Below are 23687 nucleotides of genomic sequence, written 5' to 3'. Positions count from 1 at the left end.
GATTTCGCCCATTATCACACACCACCAGGCCGGGCTTGAGGCTCACCGGCAGCAACCACTCGTCGGTCTGTTGTTCTATACCACGCCACAACTCCTGTGCGGTGTGGGGCCTGTCCCCCAAACATATGAGTTTCAGAATGGCCTGCTGACGTTTACCCCGGGCTGTGCTGAAGTTGGTGGTGAAGGTGTGTGGCTGACTGGATGAGCAGGTGGAAGAAGAGGAGGAGGAAGCCGAGAAGGAGGAGGTGGCAACAGGAGGCAAAGAATGTTGCCCTGCGATCCTTGGCGGCGGAAGGACGTGCGCCAAACAGCTCTCCGCCTGGGGCCCAGCTGCCACTACATTTACCAAGTGTGCAGTTAGGGAGATATAGCGTCCCTGGCCGTGCTTACTGGTCCACGTATCTGTGGTTAGGTGGACCTTGCTACAGATGGCGTTGCGCAGTGCACACTTGATTTTATCGGATACTTGGTTGTGCAGGGAAGGCACAGCTCTCTTGGAGAAGTAGTGGCGGCTGGGAACAACATACTATGGGACAGCAAGCGACATGAGCTGTTTGAAGCTGTCTGTGTCCACCAGCCTAAATGACAGCATTTCATAGGCCAGTAGTTTAGAAATGCTGGCATTCAGGGCCAGGGATCGAGGGTGGCTAGGTGGGAATTTACGCTTTCTCTCAAATGTTTGTGAGATGGAGAGCTGAACGCTGCCGTGTGACATGGTTGAGATGCTTGGTGACGGAGGTGGTGGTGGTGGTGTTGGTGGTACATCCCCTGTTTGCTGGGCGGCAGGTGCCAACGTTCCTCCAGAGGCGGAGGAAGAGGCCGAGGCGGCAGCAGCAGAAGAGGCCGAGGCGGCAGCAGCAGAAGAGGTAGCAGGGGGAGCCTGAGTGACTTCCTTGGTTTTAAGGTGTTTACTCGACTGCAGTTCATGCTTTGCATGCAGGTGCCTGGTCATGCAGGTTGTGCTCAGGTTCAGAACGTTAATGCCTCGCTTCAGGCTCTGATGGCACAGCGTGCAAACCACTCGGGTCTTGTCGTCAGCACATTGTTTGAAGAAGTGCCATGCCAGGGAACTCCTTGAAGCTGCCTTTGGGGTGCTCGGTCCCAGATGGCGGCGGTCAGTAGCAGGCGGAGTCTCTTGGCGGCGGGTGTTCTGCTTTTGCCCACTGCTCCCTCTTTTGCTACGCTGTTGGCTCGGTCTCACCACTGCCTCTTCCTCCGAACTGTGAAAGTCAGTGGCACGACCTTCATTCCATGTGGGGTCTAGGACCTCATCGTCCCCTGCATCGTCTTCCACCCAGTCTTGATCCCTGACCTCCTGTTCAGTCTGCACACTGCAGAAAGACGCAGCAGTTGGCACCTGTGTTTCGTCATCATCAGAGACATGCTGAGGTGGTATTCCCATGTCCTCATCATCAGGAAACATAAGTGGTTGTGCGTCAATGCATTCTATGTCTTTCACCGCTGGGGAAGGGCTAGGTGGATGCCCTTGGGAAACCCTGCCAGCGGATCTTCAAACAGCATAAGAGACTGCTGCATAACTTGAGGCTGAGACAGTTTCCCTGGTATGCATGGGGGTGATGTGACAGACTGATGGGGTTGGTTTTCAGGCGCCATCTGTGCGCTTTCTGCAGAAGACTGGGTGGGAGATAATGTGAACGTGCTGGATCCACTGTCGGCCACCCAATTGACTAATGCCTGTACCTGCTCAGGCCTTACCATCCTTAGAACGGCATTGGGCCCCACCATATATTGCTGTAAATTCTGGCGGCTACTGGGACCTGAAGGTAGTTGGTACACTAGGACGTGTGGATGTGGCAGAACGGCCACGTCCTCTCCCAGCACCAGAGGGTCCACTAACACCACCACGACCATGTCCACGTCCGCGTCCCTTACTAGATGTTTTCCTCATTGTTATGGTTCACCACAACAACAAAAATATTATTTGGCCCAATGTATTGTATTCAAATTCAGCGGGATATAAATTTGAGGCCTAGTATTTAGGCGCTGGGTGACCGGTATGGATTTACTAACAGAATTGGACTTGGAAATGCACAGTAGCGTGTGTGTGAAGTTATTCTGAATGACCCTATGTGCACCTTGAATATTATATACCCTTTTAGGGATAGATTTCAAATAGCTCTGATATAGCAGAAACCACTAAATTATGAAATTGCTAAATTGGGAATTGTATTTCAACCCATAACAAAAAATGTGCTTTGACGGACACTAAATAACTTTCCCAGCCACAACAGGACAGCGGTAACGAGAGATTTAGCGGGATATAAATTTGAGGCCTAGTATTTAGGCGCTGGGTGACCGGTATGGATTTAGTGACAGAATTAGACTTGGAAATGCACAGTAGCGTGTGTGTGAAGTTATTCTGAATGACCCTATGTGCACCTTGAATATTATATACCCTTTTAGGGATAGATTTCAAATAGCTCTGATATAGCAGAAACCACTAAATTATGAAATTGCTAAATTGGGAATTGTATTTCAACCCAGAACAAAAAATGTGCTTTGACGGACACTAAATAACTTGCCCAGCCACAACAGTACAGCGGTAACGACAGATTTAGCGGGATATAAATTTGAGGCCTAGTATTTAGGCGCTGGGTGACCGGTATGGATTTAGTGACAGAATTAGACTGGGATATGGCCAAAAAATAACCACACTATTGCTGGTTAAATGCACTTGGTGACGGGCGCAGCTTGCCCCTGATGTAGTATATGGCCAAAAAATGAACAGACTATTGCTGGTTAAATGCACTTGGTGTCACAGCTTGACCAACCACACTACTGAGGGTTAAATGCACTTGGTGACGGGCGCAGCTTGCCCCTGATGTAGTATATGGCCAAAAAATGAACAGACTATTGCTGGTTAAATGCACTTGGTGACGGGCGCAGCTTGCTCCTGATTTAGTATATGGCCAAAAAATGAACAGACTATTGCTGGTTAAATGCACTTGGTGTGATAGCTTGACCAACCACACTACTGAGGGTTAAATGCACTTGGTGACGGGCGCAGCTTGCCCCTGATGTAGTATATGGCCAAAAAATGAACAGACTATTGCTGGTTAAATGCACTTGGTGTCACAGCTTGACCAACCACACTACTGAGGGTTAAATGCACTTGGTGACGGGCGCAGCTTGCCCCTGATGTAGTATATGGCCAAAAAATGAACAGACTATTGCTGGTTAAATGCACTTGGTGTGATAGCTTGACCAACCACACTACTGAGGGTTAAATGCACTTGGTGACGGGCGCAGCTTGCCCCTGATGTAGTATATGGCCAAAAAATAAACAGACTATTGCTGGTTAAATGCACTTGGTGTGACAGCTTCACCCTGATGTAGGCTTTAGCCAAAAAACAACCACACCATTGAGGGTTAAATGCACTTGGTGACAGGCGCAGCTTGCCCCTGATGTAGTATATGGCCAAAAAATAAACAGACTATTGCTGGTTAAATGCACTTGGTGTGACAGCTTCACCCTGATGTAGGCTTTAGCCAAAAAACAACCACACCATTGAGGGTTAAATGCACTTGGTCGCAGCTTGTGCTGGCGCACCACAAGACACAAAATGGCCGCCGATCACCCCAGAAAAATGTGACTGACAAACGGTCTGGGCAGCCTAAAAACAGTGAGCAATTGAGTATCAGCAGCTCAATGACCCACAGCTGCAGATCGATCAATAATCAAGTCCTTTGGAGGAGTTAATCTGCCTAATCTCGCCCTACTGTCGCAGCCGCAACCTCTCCCTACGCTAATCAGAGCAGAGTGACGGGCGGCGCTATGTGACTCCAGCTTAAATAGAGGCTGGGTCACATGGTGCTCTGGCCAATCACAGCCATGCCAATAGTAGGCATGGCTGTGATGGCCTCTTGGGGCAAGTAGTATGACGCTTGTTGATTGGCTGCTTTGCAGCCTTTCAAAAAGCGCCAAGAAAGCGTCACAAAAGCGCCAAGAAAGCGACGAACACCGAACCTGAACCCAGACTTTTACGAAAATGTCCGGGTTCGGGTCCGTGTCACGGACACCCCAAAATTCGGTACGAACCCGAACTATACAGTTCGAGTTCGCTCATCCCTAGTTAACAGCCAAACAAATCTTAATGTTTATTACTCTCATACTGCAGTTTACAGAAACACCCCATATGTGGTTATAAACTGCTGTATGACCAAACAGCAGGGCGCAGAATGAAAGGAACGCCGTATGGTATATGGAAGGCAAAACCCCATCTAGGAAACTACACCCCTCAAGGTATCCAAAACTGATTTTACAAAGGTCTTTAACCCTTTAGGTGTTCCACAAGAGTTATTGGCAAATGGAGATGAAATTCAGAATTTCTATTTATGGTAACCTTGCCTCACAAAAATGTAATATGGACAAACCAAAAATCATATGTACCCTGAAAATAGTCCCAACAAAACTGCCACCTTATGGAGTTTCTACTCTAGGGGTGCCTCAGGGCGGCTTCAAATTGGACATGGTGTAAATAAACCAGTCCAGCAAAATCTGCCTTCCAAAAACCATACGGCACACCATTGCCTCTACGCCCTACTGTGTGCCCGTACAGTAGTTTACGGACACATATGGGGTGTTTCTGCAAATGACAGAATCGGGGCAATAAATATAGCATTTTGTTTGGCTGTTAACCCTTGCTTTGTTACTGGAAAAAATGGATTAAAATGGAAAATTTGCCCAAAAAATTGAAATTCTGAATTTTTTTCTCCATTTGCCATTGTTTCCAAATGTTTGGTAAATTTGGTATTTTTTATAAATAAAAATTATTATTTTTTTACTTCATTTTACCAGTGTCATGAAGTACAATATGCGACAAAACAAAAACTATCTCAGAATGGCCTGGATAAGTCAAAGCATTTTAAAGTTATCACCACTTAAAGTGACACTTTGCAAAAAATGGCCTGGTCCTTAAGGTGAAATAAGACTGTGTCCTTAAGGAGTTAAGAGCCTAGGACACAACACAGCTCACCCCTACACTATGAGGCATCAACTATTCAAAACCTTTCCATGCTTTAAGCATTTCTTTCTAATGAAGTTGTACACTACAAAACCCAACAAATGGACTCCTGCATGAGTAATGTATTAAGTGAAAAGTCCAATTTTCCCATTTTAGGATTACAAGACACCATAGCAAGCCCTCAGATATGGGGAAGGACAGAAGATTGTTGTATTATACCATCTATTACCATGAAAAACAATGCTATTTCTGAACCTTATACGTATAGGATTATAAGACAGAATGATACATAAAACTAGCATATTGTAGTTAGTTCTGATTATTCCTTCTTCATTTTTATGCTGCAATATTTTACATTGGATCGTGTAACTTAGGCTGGGTTCACACCTGAGCGTTTTACAGCGCGTTCCTACGCGCTGTAAAACGCTCAACAAGGAGAAACCAATGATTCCCTATGGGAATGGTTCACACTTGGGCGTTTTACAGCGCGTACGATCGCGCTGTAAAACGCCCGACGCTCCAAAAAGTACATGAGCGACTTTTGGGGCGTTTGTGGCCATAGGACACTGTAGTGAATCACACAAACGCGCGTCAAACGCGCGTTTACTATTACAAAAACGCGCATAAAAATGCGCGTCAAAAACGCGCGTAAAACGCGCGTTTGCGCAACGCTCAAGTGTGAACCCAGCCTAAATCTAGACAAATCCTGCTGTGCTCTGGGAGATAACAGCTCTCTGTGCCTTTTACATCAACTCGAAGGAATGTTGTACTATTTCTCCTCCTCAAATGAAACAGCATTTGCACTGGTCTAGGACTATAGAACACTCTCTCTCTAGAAATGAGTTTAATTGATTTGACAAAGTACTGTAGATAATCCTGCTAAATTGCTGTCTAGCTTGATCCTACTATTAAATTACATCCAGTAATGAGAGTTTTACAGAGCAAAATTATATTGTAAAACGGTTTACAGCTGCATTACATAAATTACACTTAATGGGCGGCTTACATGTAGATATAAAATGTTGTAGTTTTAGGCTACTCTCACACTAGCATTTTGGCTTTCCATTTCTGAGATCCGTCATGGGATCCCTAAAACCGTACAAAAAGGATCAGTTTTGCCCTATTCTGAATGGAAAAGTATCCGCTCAGAATGCATCAGTTTGCCTCCGGTCAGTCACCATTCCGCTCTGGAGGTAGACACCAAAACGTTGCCTGCAGCGCCTGACTGCAGGCAGCGCCTGACGAAGTGGAGCCAAACGGATCCATCCTGGCACACAATGTAAGTCAATGGGGATGGGTAGGTTTTCTCTGATACAATAGAAAACAGATCCATCCCCCATTGACTTTCAATGGTGTTCATGACGGGTCAGTCAAGGCTTTAGAAGACATAATGCATGCATGCGGTTGTATTATTGAAGAAGACATAACGGATGCATGCGGTTGTATTATTGCAACGATTTTGCAGATCCATGACGGATCCGCAAAAAACGCTAATGTGAAAGTAGCCTTACACTAATAAAGGGCGATTAACACAAGAACTACGGTCTTTCTTGAATTACAGTAGAACATTTTTTCAGTCTACAGGATTGAAAGCATTATGTCTTCTACCACCATTGATTTTACTTTCCAATGTCTCGGTGTGATTTCCATTACGTACCTCAGACCAACTTCTGAATTTCTTTTTTTTTTTTTAACCTTTAACATCAATGGTCAACTCGAATTCAACAAAACTACACACATGTATATGGTTTATATGGAGTTTATATGACTGCATAAAGCAGGTAGGGATAATGCAAGTCACCTGTACATACTAAATGGTAAAACACTGGGTAAGGCCTCATGCACATGACCGCATGTGTTTTGCGGTCCGCAAATTGCGGATCCGCAAGAAAAAGGATGACGTTCCGTATGGCATCATTTTATTTTTGCGGACCCGTTTTTTGGGCGTATCCATTGTAATAATGCCTATCCTTATCCGCAAACTAGAAAAAAATAGGACATGCACTATTTTTTTGGCGGAGCAAAGGAACGGACATACTGATGCGGACAGCGCGCGGTTGAAATGAATGGGTCTGCATCCTATCCGCCAAAAAAACGGATTGGACACGGAAACAAAATACGGTCGTGTGCATGCCTAACACTGACATGGAAAAGGACCTAGGAATTTTAGTGAACAGCAAACCAAGCTGTAGAAACCAGTGTCAGGCAGCTGCTGCCAAGGCCAATAAGATAATGGAGTCATGAAGGTTTTCTTTTCCCCTAAAGTGGGGAAAATTGGCTTCTACTTCACATTTATTTTTATTTTTTTGCTTTCCTCTAGATCAACTTGCAGGATAACTGGCTGAACTGGATGGACAAATGTATTTTTCAGCCTTATAAACTATGTTACTATGATGTCACCACGTGATCACGTTAGGCTACTTTCACACTTGCGTTCAGAGCGAATCCGTCTGGTGTCTGCACAGACGGATCCGCTCCTATAATGCAGACGATGGGATCCGTTCAGAACGGATCCGTCTGCATTATATTTCAGAAAAAATTCTAAGTGTGAAAGTTAGTCAGACGGATCCGTCCAGACTTTGCATTGAAAGTCAATGGGGGACGGATCCGTTTGAAATTGAGCCATATTGTGTCAACTTCAAACGGATCTGTCTCCGTTGACTTACATTGTAAGTCTGGACAGATCAGTTTGTCTCCGCAAGGCCAGGCGGACACCCGAACGCTGCAAGCTGCGTTCAGGTGTCCGCCTGCTGAGCGGAACGGAGGCCAAGCGGAGCCATACTGATGCATTCTGAGCGGATCCGCATCCACTCAGAATGCATTGAGGTTGTACGGATCCGTTCGGGGCCGCTTGTGAGAGCCTTCAAACGGAACTCACAAGTGGAGCCCCGAACGCTAGTGTGAAAGTAGCCTTAGGAGCACGACCTGAAGTCATCAGTGACACCGCCACAGCACGTGACCAGCGTGATCAGATTGTGACATCATCACGCTCGCTGCAGGTCCTTTGGGGTTTTTTCTTCAATCAAGACAGGAGAAGACGGCCTCTCCGGCAAGCAAGTGGATGAGGCGAGAATTATTATAATTATTTTAACCCCTGATTAACTCCCGAAAGTCTAAATGTGAGTCACAGATGCTGCAATCAGTGTTGAACGTGGAATCTGAGGGGTTCAATGATGGGGCGGCATGATAGCAGCTCGCAGTCATTGCTCCCGTTCCATACAATGGAAAGCGATTCAAGAACAGGTAATTCATAATGAATCAAATTTCTTGCCGATGTTCGGCAAAGCAGCCAAATCAAATTTTTCAAAACTTCGCTCATCTCTAATCACCTCCCTCCATCTCTTTTTCAATATGAATTGATGCCTAAGGATTTGTCTATATGCTGTGCATTTGCAGTGAAGATTCCGTGCCACAAACCTGCAGCAATTTACAGTACAATAAAAGTGAGTAGGGTTTTAAAAACCGACAGAAATCAGAGTGTGCCACAGATTATTATTTTTTCTACAGCATGCTCGTTTTTTGGGCAGAAAAGGCACAAATATTGACAGTGTATTTTGCCTATTGTAATGCAAAGGGTGAATCCACAGCACAATCTTTAATATAATCCAAATGTGACACATGTAGACTTTGCAGTGGATTGACCACAGATTTGCAGTGAGATTTGTGGTAAAAATATTCCATCAGGTATGGACTTCCCCTAAGCATTCTGGTGGGCCATTTGTGTTATTGAGCAACAACTATTTTACAAACATAACTGCTACAACTATGGTCTACTATAGTCATAGGACAGAAGGTATTTAGATTATATTACATTCCCATGTTTCTTGCTTCTGCTTGAGTAATAATTTCTTCGGGTCCCACTACTTTTAGGTTCTTAATGACTGTTTTGGCTTCTTTCCAGAATATCTGAACATGTTTCTCATGATACACCTCCTGTAATGCAAATAAGAAAGTTCCTCTTGAGCTCATATTTGAAATCATTACATGATGTCTGAAAATACATAGATGACAGAATGAAAGACAATATAGCAAATTTCATAGCAATTTCATCCAGATTTATTAGTCTCCCACCTCATTTGGAAATACAGCAGAGAGACAAATAGTTCTGGTCTTATCCATAGCACCTCCTTTGTCCTAGGTTGTGGAGTGACATCCCTGTCCATAGAACAGATCGTAAACCAATTAAAGGACATGATGTTGGTGGATCCAGGATTTTCTAAAGAAAATCATTACATGACTGGGTTCCAGGGCAGTCATTCCATGCAACATTGAGACTATTATACTGTGAACTTTCTTCTGCATGCAGGAAATGATTAAAGGGGTTATCCTGGTAAAGATAATGATGACCTATCCTCACAATAGGTCATCATTAACACATCTCTGGAGCTCTGGTCAGCGTTGCAGTCTTCAAGGAGCTTTCCAAACACAGCGCAGTACATCATATAGTGGCAGTGCTTGGTATTGGAGTTAAGCCCCATTGAAATGGGAGTGAGCTGCAACTAGGCAATGTGACCATGTACGGTGATCACATGGCCTAGGAAGAGGTTGTTACACTCAGAGTGCCCAGCCTCTTCTAACTGCTGATCGGCTTGGGTCACAGAGTCGTGTCTTGCTGATCTGATATTGATGACCTATCCAGAGGATAGGTCATCAATAGTAATTCTCGGATAACCCCTTTAATTAAGTTGGGCTGCTGGATCCCACTGGTTTCTGAAGGGATCTGATCCCTTCTTTTTCCTTTTTGTCAGTATTTTTATTGCATAGGGGCCAACTTTTCTCTGAGGGTGCATTGCACGGTCAGGTTTCCTGATGCAGTATTGAAAGTCAAAACCAGGAGTGAATCTATGTGATTCAGTATATGAAATCAGACCATAAGCAACATCACATCAATTCAACTAGATTGCCAGGAAATTAAAAAGCATTAAACAACATGCCTGTAAGCAGGGGCATAACGATCGCCGTCGCACCCTCTGCGGGGGGAGGGGGCCCGTTGCACTCAAGTGTAATGGGAGCGCTCTGACGGGGCCCGGCATGAAGTACAGTGAGAATGCCTGGCCCAGTCAGAGCGCTTTTCAAACATGAGGGGGGTGCAGAGGCAAGGAGGGGAGGAGGCACACTCACTGCCGGGCTGTTTGTTTTCAGAGTGAAAGTAGGGAGACCTTTACTGTTTTTCAGAGCTCAGACGCTTCCCCTGCAGGCCACACATCGCACTGCTGGCTGTGGGAGGAGCGCTGAAGGCCCGGGAATCGGCCTCCAGCACAGCCAGCAGCGCGATGCGAGTGTGGGAGCGCGCCATCAGAGAAGAGAGTAAGTATGCATATTTTTTTCCCATAAAGCTGCAACAAGGGGACAACAACTAGAGTGAGGGGGCACAAAAGAGCATAACCACTGTGAGGGGTACATATCTGGGTATCACTTCTGTGAGGGGCACATATCTGGCATAACTGCTGTGAGGGGGAACATATCTGGCATAACCACTGTGAGGGGGCACATATCTGGCAATAACTACTGTGAGGGAGGTACATATCTGGGCATAACTACAGTAAGGGGACACAAAAGTAGGCATAACTACTGTGACAGGAACAAAGGTGGGCATAACCGCTGGATGAGGTCGGACTAGATTTTATTAGGACTGGGTGAGTGTAGCCATGCATTGGGCTTAGCGCTCTTTAACACGAGCGGATCCTGTGCGGGTAATCCACTGTGTGAAAGAGAGCCAAGCCCCGCACTGGACAGCAGAGACACTGAGTTTTAGCATGATTGATAATGCTCTGTGCTTCTCTGTGACCTTTTTACTACAAAATCACAGTGAGAAAAAGATTTTGCAGTAAAAAGATCACAGAAAGGCAAACAGCATTATCAATCATGTTAATGCTCCATGCCTCTGCTGTCCGGAACGGGGCTTGGCTCTCTTTCATGCAGCGGATTACCCGCATGGCATCCGCTCGTGTGAAAGAGCTCTTAGTGTAAAGAAAATCTGCCGCCTCTTTGTAAAAATGGGCAGGGGGCCCGATCCAAAGTTTGCACTGGGGCCCATAACACCCTAGTTATGCCACTGCTGGTAAGACGATATGTAAAAGCCTGTAAATAACAATCTTCTCGCAATACTTACACTGTTATGAATAAAGAGAGAGAGTTTCTCTTGGGGATAATCCAGTGCCAACAATCTAGTGAAGAACTCTGGCAGGAAGGGAGTGGGCTGCTCAATAAAAACTCCAACTGTTATCCTTGGATATTCCTAAAAAAAACAAATTGGTTACATGCATTATGTTCACAGGCACAATAAGGGAACATTTAATTTAATGAGAAAACTAAACAAGTCAAGTATTCAATCCTAAACACAGATTTTTCTCAGAAAATAGGGGTTTTATATTGTTATATTTACTGTAGATCCTATCACGAATAAATGGGGCCTCAATAGGGTGGCCACTTGCTTCACACCATAATGGAGGACATTGTAGTTCACGCCCAATTCCGATAAAACATGCTGCCAACTCCACCAAGCCCCTCCCAGTAACCGTGCCATGCAAAAATAGAAAAATATAGACCTGAAGGGGAGTTCATTTTCTGAGCATTCCTTATTATTCAGTCTTCAATGCATGCTAATAGAGCTACTAACCCCTTCCTGCTCTGCACCATAATTGTACATTATGGTGGGAAGATTATTAACACTTGTAATTACAGTATTACAGTAATATTATGACACCCCCTCACTTGTGGGTGCCAACTGTGTTATACAAAAAAGAACTGCAAACTCAGTTGTTTAACTCCTCAGATGCTATTGTCAATCTTTAATGCGAAATATAAGCGGTTGAAAAGAGCAGGGCTCCCTCTCTCACCACTGGCACTTATGATGTGATCGTAGGGTGTCAAGGGGTTACCACTGTAGTCTTGGACCTAAAAACCTCCAGTAGCGTGCCATGTATGGATGCCTATTAGGCCCTGCCTAATAAGCTTTATGTCAAGGACTTATATGCATTATGTCAGATTGTGACATAATACACTGCAATACATAAGTACTATAGTGTATTATATGGGTATGAGAATCACATGTTTGAAAAAAAGAAAACCCTCTTTTGCCTTTGCCTAACAAAATGTATACTTACCATATTTTTGGGACTATAAGACACACTTTTTTCCCTCAAAAGTGAGGGGAAATCAGCAGCGAGTTATATAGTCTTAAAGTTGCTTTAGGCCCATATTTTTTTATTTTCATAAGAGATAACATGAGAAACTCATCTCACAATTTGTAACCATTTTCTCCTCAATATGGCCTTTTATTTATTTATTTTTACAAACGAAAAATGAGAAACAGATGAGAAAAAAAAAATCTCCTGTGACAAAAACTGAGCACAGATGATCAGAGATGCACTGACCAGTGCTTGGTGGTCACAGTTTGCACACAGAAAAACTGGTATAGACCTGTGCACTAATCACCCCCATAAGAGCCCCGTGCAACCCTCTCACTGTCTTTTACAGTGAAGGAGCTGTGATCAACCGGCCAGTCGCATAGATTGGGGTTGCATGAGGGATGAACAACTTCTCAGGGTCAGTAGGTAAGATGGCTACCTGACTCAGACCATAGCCATTTTAGCCCAGTCACTGTGCAATTAGACACAAAAAACGTGTTTTTGTTGCTTATACATGTATGACACATGTCTGGAACTTCGTTCCCACAGTGCAGTACATGTTTGGTGCGTGTTAGGAAGGGGTTAAAGTTTAAAGAGCAACTGTCAACAGAATCAACCCTTCTGTTAAGGTTGTTTTTGCAAATAAAAATAATACCTGCCATAATTATCAGTCAGTTGTGAAATTCCTGATAAAATGACCTTTATTCTTTATGCAAATGAGGGGTTCAGTGCACACTGAACCCATAACTAATTCAGAAACAAAGTATCATGCAAAAAATATTAGATTGATTTGCAGAACCCAACCAAAATGGTTAATAGGGTAAATTGTTAAGTTCTATGATGTCTCACACTATCCTCCACTGTAGTCAAGCTGTACCTTATGGTCCATTTAATTTGTTTATTAATTTATGTATTGCTAACACATGGTTCTTCCCATCTGCATGTCAATTCCACTTTTTTTCCCCAGATGTTAAATGTTCCACTTTCTATTTATGTTTGCAACGATGAGTTGTTTATTTTAGTCAGGCCAGCAGAATACTTTTATGAAAGGGGATAATTTATCTCTCTCTAGACTAATATAGGACACATTTAAACTATTCACTGGATGAATACTCTGTACACAAAGGCTTAGTATTGAAATCCTTAGTAAAGTCAGGACATGACACCATATGTACATATTGTTTCTTGACGATATATTACAGCTATAGATAAATGTCAGTGCATGAAAGTCTCAGAAGACCAATCAATATATGACATATTGTTTGGGGGGGAAAAAGGGCGTATTAGCTGTGTGGTGAAGTGCGAAAATTGCAGCCCTTTTTGGCATGTATTAGTGGCACAAAAAAAAATGTTATTTGCCGTTCAGCAGTGCAATTATATGTTTTAAAACCCTTTTTGTCGTGCATTAGTGGCAAAAAAAAATTATGTTTGCTGTTCAGTTATATGTTCTAAAGCCTTTTGTCGAGAGAAAAGGGCCTATGTGTGAAAAAATAAGGGCCTATTTGCCGTTCAGCGGTGCAGTTAAATGTTCTAAAGCCCTTTTGTGGAGTGTATAAGTGAAAAAATGAAAAATATATTTGCCATTCAGCTGTGCAGTTTTGTTTTAAAGCCTTTTGTGGAGTGTATAAGAGGAAAAAAGAAAAATATATTTGCAGTTCAGCGGTGCAGTTATATGTTCAAAAGCCCTTTTTTGCGTGTATTAGTGGCACAAAAAAAGTATTTGCTGTTGTAAGGTGAAGTGAGAAAATTACAGCCCTTTTTGGCGAGTATTCGTAGGGGGAAAAAAGGGCTCATTAGCCGTTGTGTGGTGAAGTGAGAAAATTACAGACTTTTTTGGGGGTGTTTTAATTTCCTTTTTATTTATTTGATCTAACAGTATGTGGCGTGGGAGCTGGTGTTGCGAGCGGTGAGGCTCCTGACCCAGAGACCGTTGAGGAGGACACCAGTGACGTGCAGACAGTACTCGATGATGATGATGACAATGATAATGTAACTGATCGCACTTGGGAGCCAGGTGAATTAGGGACTTCCTTATCATCGGGAGAAGAGATTGGCAGCTTGCCCACGAGGCGGCAGCGGAGCCAGGAGTCAGCAGTGGGAGGTTGGGAGCCAAACGTGCCCGGGGTAGACCACCCGCTTCACAGAAGCATACCTGCCCAGGAAAGTAGTGGTGCTCAGGTTTACGGACGCAGCGGCTGTAGCAGTCAGTCAGCGCATAGTGTTGGGGGTAAAATCAGCTACTCGGCGGTGTGGCAGTTTTTTGTTAAGCCGCCGGAGGGGAACATGGCCATATGTAGAATCTGTGGGCAGAAGGTGAAGCGTGGCCAGCGTGCCAATGTTGGCACCACAACCCTGCGTCAACATATGCAGCATCACCATAAAGTGGCCTAAGGGAACCTTGGCTCTGATGTGGTATTCCAGCCTGCTGCAGCAACCGCTGAATCACCCAGAGGCATGCACCCGGTTTCAGGTAGTCAAGGCTCCACCACCTCAGCCGAAGGGTGCTGTCTGACCTTCCCATCATCTGCTGGTCCTGATGCTCCTGCTCCTCCTCCTCCTACTCCTCATCAGTCATTTAGTCAGCAATCGATCACAGAAGCGATTGCCAAGAGACATCAGTATGCGTGCACTCATCCAACGGCGCAGAAGCTGAATGTGTGCTCCTGTCCCGGTTGCTGGTGCTGCAGTCCCTCCCTTTCCAAGTGGTGGACTCTGCACCTCTCAATGAACTTATTGCTTGTGCTGAGCCAAGGTAGAGAGTCCCAAGCCATCATTTATTTGCCAAAAAGGCAGTACCAGCCCTGCACACACATGTAGAACAGAAGGTGGGACAGTCCTTGAGCCTGTCTGTGTCTGCCAAAGTTTACGGCAGCGCTGATGTGTGGAGCTGTAACTACGGTCAGGGACATCACATGTCCTTTAGGCCCACTGGGTGAATGTGCTTCCTGCAAAGCCACACCAGCAACTTGGCCAGGTGACACCGTTTCCACCTCCACGTTGTCATGCCATTGGTCCTGAGACAATGACCGCCTCTGGCTCCTCATCCTCCACCATTTACAATTTACAGTGCCCCTCCAGCATACCACTTGTGCAGGGCATGGCGGTGTCATGCTGTTCTGCTCCTTGTTTGACTGGGCGAACAAAGTCACACAGGGATGGAACGTATCTGTGTCCTTCATCAAGAAATCGAATCCTGGCTTTCTCCATGACAACTCAAAATCAGAACTATGGTGACTGACAATGGGAAGAACATGATGTCAGTGCTGCGTCAAGGAGGGCTAAGCCATGTGCCCTGCATGGCACACATGTTCAATCTGGTTGTCAAGCGGTTCCTGAAGTCTTCCACCCATCTACAAGACATCCTAAAAATGGCCAGGAAACTTTGCATGGACTTCAGCCACTCGTCCACAGCAAAGCACACTCTCCTTGAGCTGCAGTGGCAGAACGGTATCCCCCAACATAGGCTGATATGCAATGTTTACAGCACCCATTGGAATTCCACCCTCCATATGTTGGACTGACTATACGAACAGAGAAAGGCCATAAATGATTTCTTGATGATCCAAGCAGACAGGAGTACTCCTCTGTGTAACTTCGATGTCAGCCAGTCGCAGCTCATGCGTGACACCTGCCGTTTGCTCAGGCCCTTTGAAGAGGCAACGTTATTTGTTAGTTGCCAGGACTACGGGATGACCAACATCATTCCACCACAGGGAGTTCCTCCGAGTGTCTTGCACAGATGCCCTCTGCACTCACATTCCTCTGCAATGGCTGCTGCGGCGGGTGGGGGTAGGAGCAGTTCAAGCTCCATCCCGCCTAATGAAGAAACTACTCACCAGAAGCAGCAGCTAGACCTGCTAGAATTGGAGCAGGACCTGAACCAGCAGGTGGTGGCATACTTGGACAGTACCCTGCCACCCCACATTGAACATCCACTGGACTACTGGGCAGCCAAAATGGATTTGTGGCCGCAACTAGCAGATTTTGCCCCAGAAAAGCTGTCCTGCCCGGCCAGTAGTGCGGCAGGACCATAGTTACTAGAAGAAGAACTCGCCTGTCCAAATGTGGGGAATGACTTTTGTCAAGATGAATCAGGCGTGGATCATCCAGGGTTTCCAGCCACCAATGCATCAGACTAGATCATCCATGGTGCCACACCAACACTTTCTTTCAAATTTCTGTTTATTGAGATAACAGACATATATAACAACAGAAAAGGGAGGACAACATGCCCCAGGACCACAAGAGCATTAGACACTTGTTTAAAAGTGCAGAGTAAATCATCATCAATAATCTCACAAATGCTGCTAGATATAATCAGAGATAATTACTAGAATATATGATAAGTTAATAATACAGTACATGAATGGTAAAATCATACAGACAAAGGACCCATACTACAAGGAGAGGGGTGTGACACGGTCCAGGGACCTATCAAGGGTAACCTTTAGGGCTTCTGAAGCCATGATGACCAGGTAACTAAATATTTATCATGAGACAGGGATTTCCAGCTGAATGACTCCTCAAATCTGCAAATCTCCCTTACCTTGTCTTTCCACATCTGTACAGTAAGGGCCTGATCTGATTTGAGAGGGATTAACAGCTTAGCCGCAGCTATCAGTTGTGAGAGTAGCGAGTGCTTGCTAAGAGGGCAATGCAGTTCTGACAAGTTTAAGAGGACAGCCTTGGGGGTTAGAGTCACACCTGCTGGACATAACCTCTTAATTTCAGTAGTCACATCATCCCAAAACGGGCAAATCCTAGGACACGACCACCAAACATGCAAAGCTGTGCCCTTAGCTGCGTGGCACCTCCAGCAAGTTTCAGGCACTGATGGAAACATTTTATGTAATACATCTGCAGTACGGTACCACTTAGTGACCACTTTAAAGGAATTCTCTTGTATAGTTATACAATGGGAATATCCATGTGAGTGGCTGAGAATCCTGTCTAGCTCTGAGTCTGTGAAGCTTACTCCCAAATCAATTTCCCACTGAGTGATATAGGAAGGCATCTCTACTATCTTAGATTCAATTACCTTGTTATATAAATTGGGGAGTAGTTTACACCTGGGGACTGGGATTATAGGATGATGCCATACCAAGAGGGGGTATAATCTTTTGGAACCCTGGCCAGATAATCCTTACATATGTTACTAAAGTGACGGTAATGTAAGAGTGTCCACTTATGCACAGTATAGGATTCTTTCAAGTTATGCAACTCCGGGATCACATTGGCCACACCAACACTTTCACACTTTCTTCTGGCTGCCTGCCTCAGCTACTATTCTGATGCTGTCACCCGCCTGATGCCACACATCTGATGCCAAGTGCTCCTTCTTTCACCCACCTTCTTCAGCTGGTACTTGTATTGCCACCCACCTCCCCTCTCTCACCGGGTCACTCTGTAGTCTCCTGATGCTGCTGCCACCTCCACACTATGTCGCCTTGCCACTCTGTGGTCTCCTGCTGCTGCTTCTGCCACCTCCACACTGTCATTGTGCCACTCTGTGGCCTCCTCCTGATGCTGCTGCCACCTCTACACAGTCATTGGGCCTCTCTGTGGGATCCTGATGCTGACGCCACCTCCAGACTGTGATTGTGCCACTCTGTGGCCTCCTGCTTATGCTGCCGCCACCTCCAGACTGTCATTGAGCCAGTCTGTGGTCTCCTCATGCTGCTTCCACCTCACCACTATGTCATAAGTCCACACTGTGGACTTCTCATGCTGTTCCCACCTTCCCCACTTCATGACTGGACTGGGCCACTATTTTGCCTTTTGGCCTGGCTGACATCATCATTTATTTTACCCTTCTTCTGACCTGTCAGAAGGAAGGAAAAATGAGACGCACAATGGATCCTGTCTGTGTAGGAGCTGTAAGGCCTGTATGGTCCCATCAGAATTGGCTTGTGATTTGGTAGCCAAAAGCAGTAGTGGGTGCAAAACACAGAAGACATGCAAATATTTCAGTCACGTGTTATCTCTGTTTTGGATCCACTCCTGTTTTTTTTGTCATTATCAATACTGATGGATTACTGACCAAATGCTGACCCAGTGAAGGTGGATGCTCAACAGACAGGATCCGTTTTTTGGTGGTTATTGTTCTGACGGATCAGAAGAAGGGCAAAATAATCAGTGACTTCAACACAAACTTACTGCTGACACCCTTTCCACTCTGTCTGTGGGTCTGTACTTGTATAAGCGTTTAATAGAACAGGTTCTGAAGACTTCTATGTGGAATCAGCTGACGATGATGTAAAAGGAGTGCACGTCTTTTTGGCGCTAACATCGACCTGTAAGGCTGAGTTCATACTTTGGCCCTGTGACTGCCCAAATAAGTGAAGTGTGCAGTGATTCTAAGAGCGACGCCTGTCATCTGCATGTCATACTGACTCACAGTATAATTTCTCTACCACAGCAAACTCCCTATGCATATTACTGCAAGGCACAGTTCTGTACACTACTATAAAGGGTCTCTGCAGTAAAAAATTTGCTTATCTCTAATGAGGAATAAGGACATACCATGTCAGCTTATATCCACATATATGGATACTTTTACTCCCAAAAAGTACTGTATACACGCCTGTATCCAGAGCACTAATAGACGGTATGCAAATTATGGCATTGATGATAGATAATTTATAGTCAGAACACTTGCTGACACATGCATTGATAACTTGAGTCCACAATTCATTATTAATAATTTTTAGGTGTCTTCTGTTTTGGTCCCATGTTCAAATGTTCCCACATTGCTGAGAAAAATGATGTTTAGATATATACACATGAGCCTCTAGAAGCGACAGGGAGGTTACCATTACTCTTAGAGGCTCAGCTCTCCCAACAACTGTTGTCCCCTCTCCACTTTTATTGACCGGTCAAGGCAGTGAAAACATCATGATGCCTGCCAATCAATCAAAGTGGAGAAGGTGCTGCAGTTGTAGAGAGAGCAGAGCTTCTAGGTATAACAGAAACACCCCTGTTGCTTTTAGGGGCTCATTAGAATATATTAAAACATAATTTTTCTCAGCAATGTGAGCATAATGGACATGGGACCTATAAAGATGCTTTTAGCTGCCATGTGCACATGTTACAGGTCAGCCATTTTATAGGTAGATACAAATCTGCTGACAGATGCCCTTTAAATAGTAAACGACTAGTTTTAATAGTTATATACAGCAGCTGTGTTGGGTATTGCCGCTCATCCTCATTCAAGTTATTGGGGTTAAATTACAACATCAAACAGAACCACCTTAATGATCTTCTGGTTATGTAAGAGCTTATTCAATTATTGAGCCAGTAAAGCAAACAATTCAGCCTTCTTGCCACAGCAGACAGTTCACAATTTCATTTGTCTATTTACAGTGATTGTCTCACGGGCATTCCCATGACATGTGGCAGAAGATCGGTGAGACTGGCAACACGTGGTTTGCTCTGACAGGTTTCCCTTGTGGATCAATAGGCGTCTGTTTTGTTTCTTTTTTCTCCCCTTGCCTCACGTGTTGCTAATGTGGTCATTTAACCTTCCTTATTTATTGTTGCTTCTCCCACAATGCTGTGCAGTTTATAGCTTCAGTTTCAGTTGTGGATAGCGGGTGTGTGGATCTCGGCGGAGTTTCTGGTGCTTCCATAGCCCCTTTGAAGTTAAAGTCTTTCCTTTTTGTATTTTGTTTTGGGTTCTGTGTGTTGCATTTGTCGATTGTTTGTATTAGGCCTGAAGGTGACTCCTGTTCATCCTTCCTTTTGGAGGAACAGGTAGTCTTGTCCCTGCCATTAGTACCAGGGTCCTATAGGGCTAGATAGGACTCTAGGTATTCCTGCATATGAACACACCTACCTCTGGGGTCTGTTCATACTGGTAGTCAGACAGGATTTTGGTTAGGGTTCTACTAGTAGGTGTCCATCTTCCTTCCCTAGTTCTCAGGCCTGATTTCCAGTTCCATCCTTCCCTCTTATGCTCGGTGTGGTGTTTTCCTCCCACACCGAAGCGTGATAGATTGTTCCAAGTCTATGACCTAATTTACTAGCCACTGTTTGTCAGTCATCCAAAGTAAATCATACATTTGGAATCCAGTTTTTCCTACTGTCTACCCCATGTAACAGTAAACCATTTCGGAAACGTTTCTTGTGTATAACACATATAATCACCGCTAAACATAAATACATGGAGACCTCAAGCTGCAAAACAGATTTGTTGCTGCCAAAGGGATTTCCAGCCTTCCCAATCACATTGTTTTGAAGTAATGCTTTGTTCTAATTACAGTTTATATGGTTCTTGTGTGTGTTTTTACAAGGCTAGCAATGAGCAAATAAATGTAATAAAAGAAGACATGTAATGTCTCGACGAACTTGTGACAGGAAACCATGAACTTCAGGTGAAGGATAAAAAACAAAATTGCAGAGCTAAATTAATATTAAAGTGGAACATCTTTTGACTCAAATATCCAACACATACAATTTCTTCCATATTAATCCTTCACTGATAATCTCATTCCTGTATGCATTTTCAACACAAAATTACCGTCCAAATACTTCACTTGTTACTAACCACAAACTGACAACCTTTTTGAAAATAATTATTTAAAAAATGGTATTTGATCATGGGTTGATTTGGATAAACTGGGTGGTGTAAATATTCTTCACTGAAAAAAATCTTGGAAAATTATTCAAAGACCATGAAATCTAAAGTAATTACACAAATGAGCTAAATATGTTATATTGGATTTGTTTTCAATTAGATTTTTTTAAATTGTCACTGACTTGTCATGCAACTTTGCTTAAAAAAATAATACAAGCGAACATAAGAAACTTTGTAATATGTCTCATCAGAGAGAGATGTCTTCTACTCATGCTATTAGCTGTTTACCTCCCTTTGCTAATTGCTTTTCAATATTTTAAGCCCATCCAGGATAGATTAGCTCAATAGAAGACAAAAGGATCATATTATGTCAATACAAGTCCATGGAGAGTGGAGGGAGAGGAGTGAGAGAGATATGACTCTAACTATATAGGAAGTTTACATTTCAGCCCAAGCGCTTTATTGGTAGCCATACAGGTCAGTACTTCTCTATGTCCTCCATGAGACAGCTTCTGAATGAGGAAGAGAAGGTTACGGAATAGATTCTCTTCTATTGTCTGTGTGCAGTGGATGGCAGCTAGCCTTCACTAACCATTTTTTGTAAAACTACAAACTAGATATTTAGCATGCACAGGGGAAAACTGCAAAAAAAAAGACAAATACAAGTCATACAAGGGTCATTTATTATTCTGAAACACTACTAAATCTTTGACTTTGCCCCTCTCACGCCAGGTCCAAATACGTGACCAGGACCTGGGCAGGGAAGGGGCCAAAGACCAATCTGGTTTGCCACTTTCTACGTGTGTTTCAGGCATAGAAAAAGGTCAAAATGTAAAACAGCTCGAAAGCCTTCTTATATTTAAAACTGTCTCTGGATGCGCCAAAGTTATGGAGGCACCTCTTCAGAATGTCGGCAGATCCACCACCAGCTTAGGGCTTTATTACGACTGCCGTCTAAAACGCCAGTCTTAATTAAATGTACCCAATGGTTTTCAAATATAGTGTCGTATGTCATGTACACACACTGTACTATTAATTAATGCAAAGTTTGTTGAGAGGTTAGTTACACTTTAAGTGCAGGCATCAAAACCTCTACTTTCCTTATAGAACAGTTCTTTGAATATTCAACATTAAAATAAATGTCTCTTTTGCAGTGTATGTTTGGCTTTATAAAAAACTGGCCTCAGAAGTTTTTGTATTAATGGAAATTTTATGTGTGGCAGTACCTATGACATCAAGGGCTTTCTCATTGTACTAATCCAATTTTCTACAACCATTGCATCTCATTTTATTTTTTTAGATCAGCTGGTTAGCAATAGTGTGCTTCAAATTTGTACCTCAAGGAATAATCACAGTATTTTTTTAATATTCCCAGTGATCCAGAGTGTTTAATAGTGAAGAAATATGAAGTGTTATGTCTATTTTCCATGGTGGTCTGGTTGGACATGTTCTTATATCTAATATCGCTGGAGGTCTAGGGTGAATTAGAGATTAATACTTTGCGGTTAGGATAGTATTAATATAACAATTATTTAAGCTTGAATAGAAATTAGTGTTGAGCGAGCATGCTCGGCCGAACACCTGTCCGGCTCGAACATCGCTATTCTCAGCACATTGCGGTGTTCGGCCGAACACCACGAGTGCTCGAGTCTTCTCTCTGCACGTTTGTTGGCTGATACGCAGCCAATAAACGTGCAGGTAAGTACTGCCATTGACTGTAATGCCGTAGCCATGTTGGCTACTGGCATTACAGTGATTGGCTGGTTGAAACGCAACATCGGGGGCTATATAGCTCCCGAAGACACGTGTTCGGCTCAGTTTTAGGGCTCATTCGCACAGTCAGTGTTCGGTCAGTGATTTCCATCAGTAATTCTGAACCAAAACCAGGTGCGGCTCTAAACACAGAACATGTGCAGATCTTTCCCTTATAACATATATCTGTGGAGGCTACAATCCTGGTTTTGGCTCACAATTGCGGATGGAAATCACTGACTGAACACTGACGTGTGAATAAGGCCTTAGTCAGGGAGAGCTGTGTTGAAGAAGGGACAGATAGTGTAGGGAGTGAAATAGTAATATTTTATTGAAAAACTTGTTATAGACCCAAAAGACTTTTTACAGACTATTGTATCTGGCAGCAATATAATTATTAGCACAATCTGCGCTAAATGGCGTGGAATTGTTAGAGAACCCAAAAGTCCTTTTAAGGAGTATTGTATCTGGCAGCAAGATATATTTTTAGCGCAACCTGCTCTGAATACCTTGCAATTGTTTGGCCGCTGCAGATAGCGACTTTATCTGCGCTACATCTCCTGTGTCACGTGTGTGCAGTCTAAAAATATCTGTGACATCCAGTGTACTTTTTCCGTAGACGGTGTCCGATGCTGCCAGTTACATTAACTGCGCTACATCTACTGTATAATGTTTGCATATCCGAAATATCAGTGACATTCAGTGAAATTTTTTTCACCGCTGGCGACAGCGACATTATCTGCGCTACATCTCCTGTGTAACATGTGCGCAGGCTAAAAATATCTGACATCCAGTGTACTTTTTCTGTAGACGGTGTCCGCTGCAGACAGTTACATTACCTGTGCTACATCTCCTGTATAACATTTGCACGTCCTAAATATCAGTGACAATAATTCAGTGTAATTTTTTATTAGCCGCTGCTGACAGCGACATTACTTGCGATATACCTCCTGTATAATGTTTGCGCATCCTAAAATTATCTGTGATATTCAGTGTACTTTTTTCAGACGCTGCGGACAGCGACATTATCTGTACTACATCTCCTGTTTAATGTGTGTGCATCCTAAAAATATCTGTGACATTCTGTGTACTTTATTTGTGCATACACTTACAAAACCTGTGCTACTGTACGTGTGACATACTTGCAAGCATATATTTCATTTAATATGCACAAGGTGAGCAGTAAGGGATGGGAAATGGCTGTGCTGCTGATGGTGCACGCAGAAGACGTGGCCCTGGGCGCGG

At 43.9% G+C, this 23687-nt stretch overlaps 1 protein-coding gene across 2 annotated transcripts in view; it reads right to left on the bottom strand.

Moving 5' to 3' along the window:
• PLOD2 (procollagen-lysine,2-oxoglutarate 5-dioxygenase 2) overlaps positions 1 to 23687 on the bottom strand; it is a 167451-nt gene that overhangs the window by 34770 nt on the left and 108994 nt on the right. For both annotated transcript variants that reach the window (XM_044290206.1, XM_044290207.1), the window contains exons 9-10: positions 11098 to 11223; positions 8797 to 8918 (exon numbers count right to left, since the gene is read on the bottom strand). In XM_044290206.1, coding sequence (XP_044146141.1) covers positions 8797 to 8918; positions 11098 to 11223 — 248 coding nt within the window. The remainder of the gene's footprint in view (positions 1 to 8796; positions 8919 to 11097; positions 11224 to 23687) is intronic.

Source organism: Bufo gargarizans, chromosome 4 (assembly GCF_014858855.1).
Source record: "Bufo gargarizans isolate SCDJY-AF-19 chromosome 4, ASM1485885v1, whole genome shotgun sequence".
NCBI lineage: Eukaryota > Metazoa > Chordata > Amphibia > Anura > Bufonidae > Bufo > Bufo gargarizans.
Note: the sequence above shows the minus strand (reverse complement) of the source record. Positions and strands in the feature narration are given on the sequence as shown.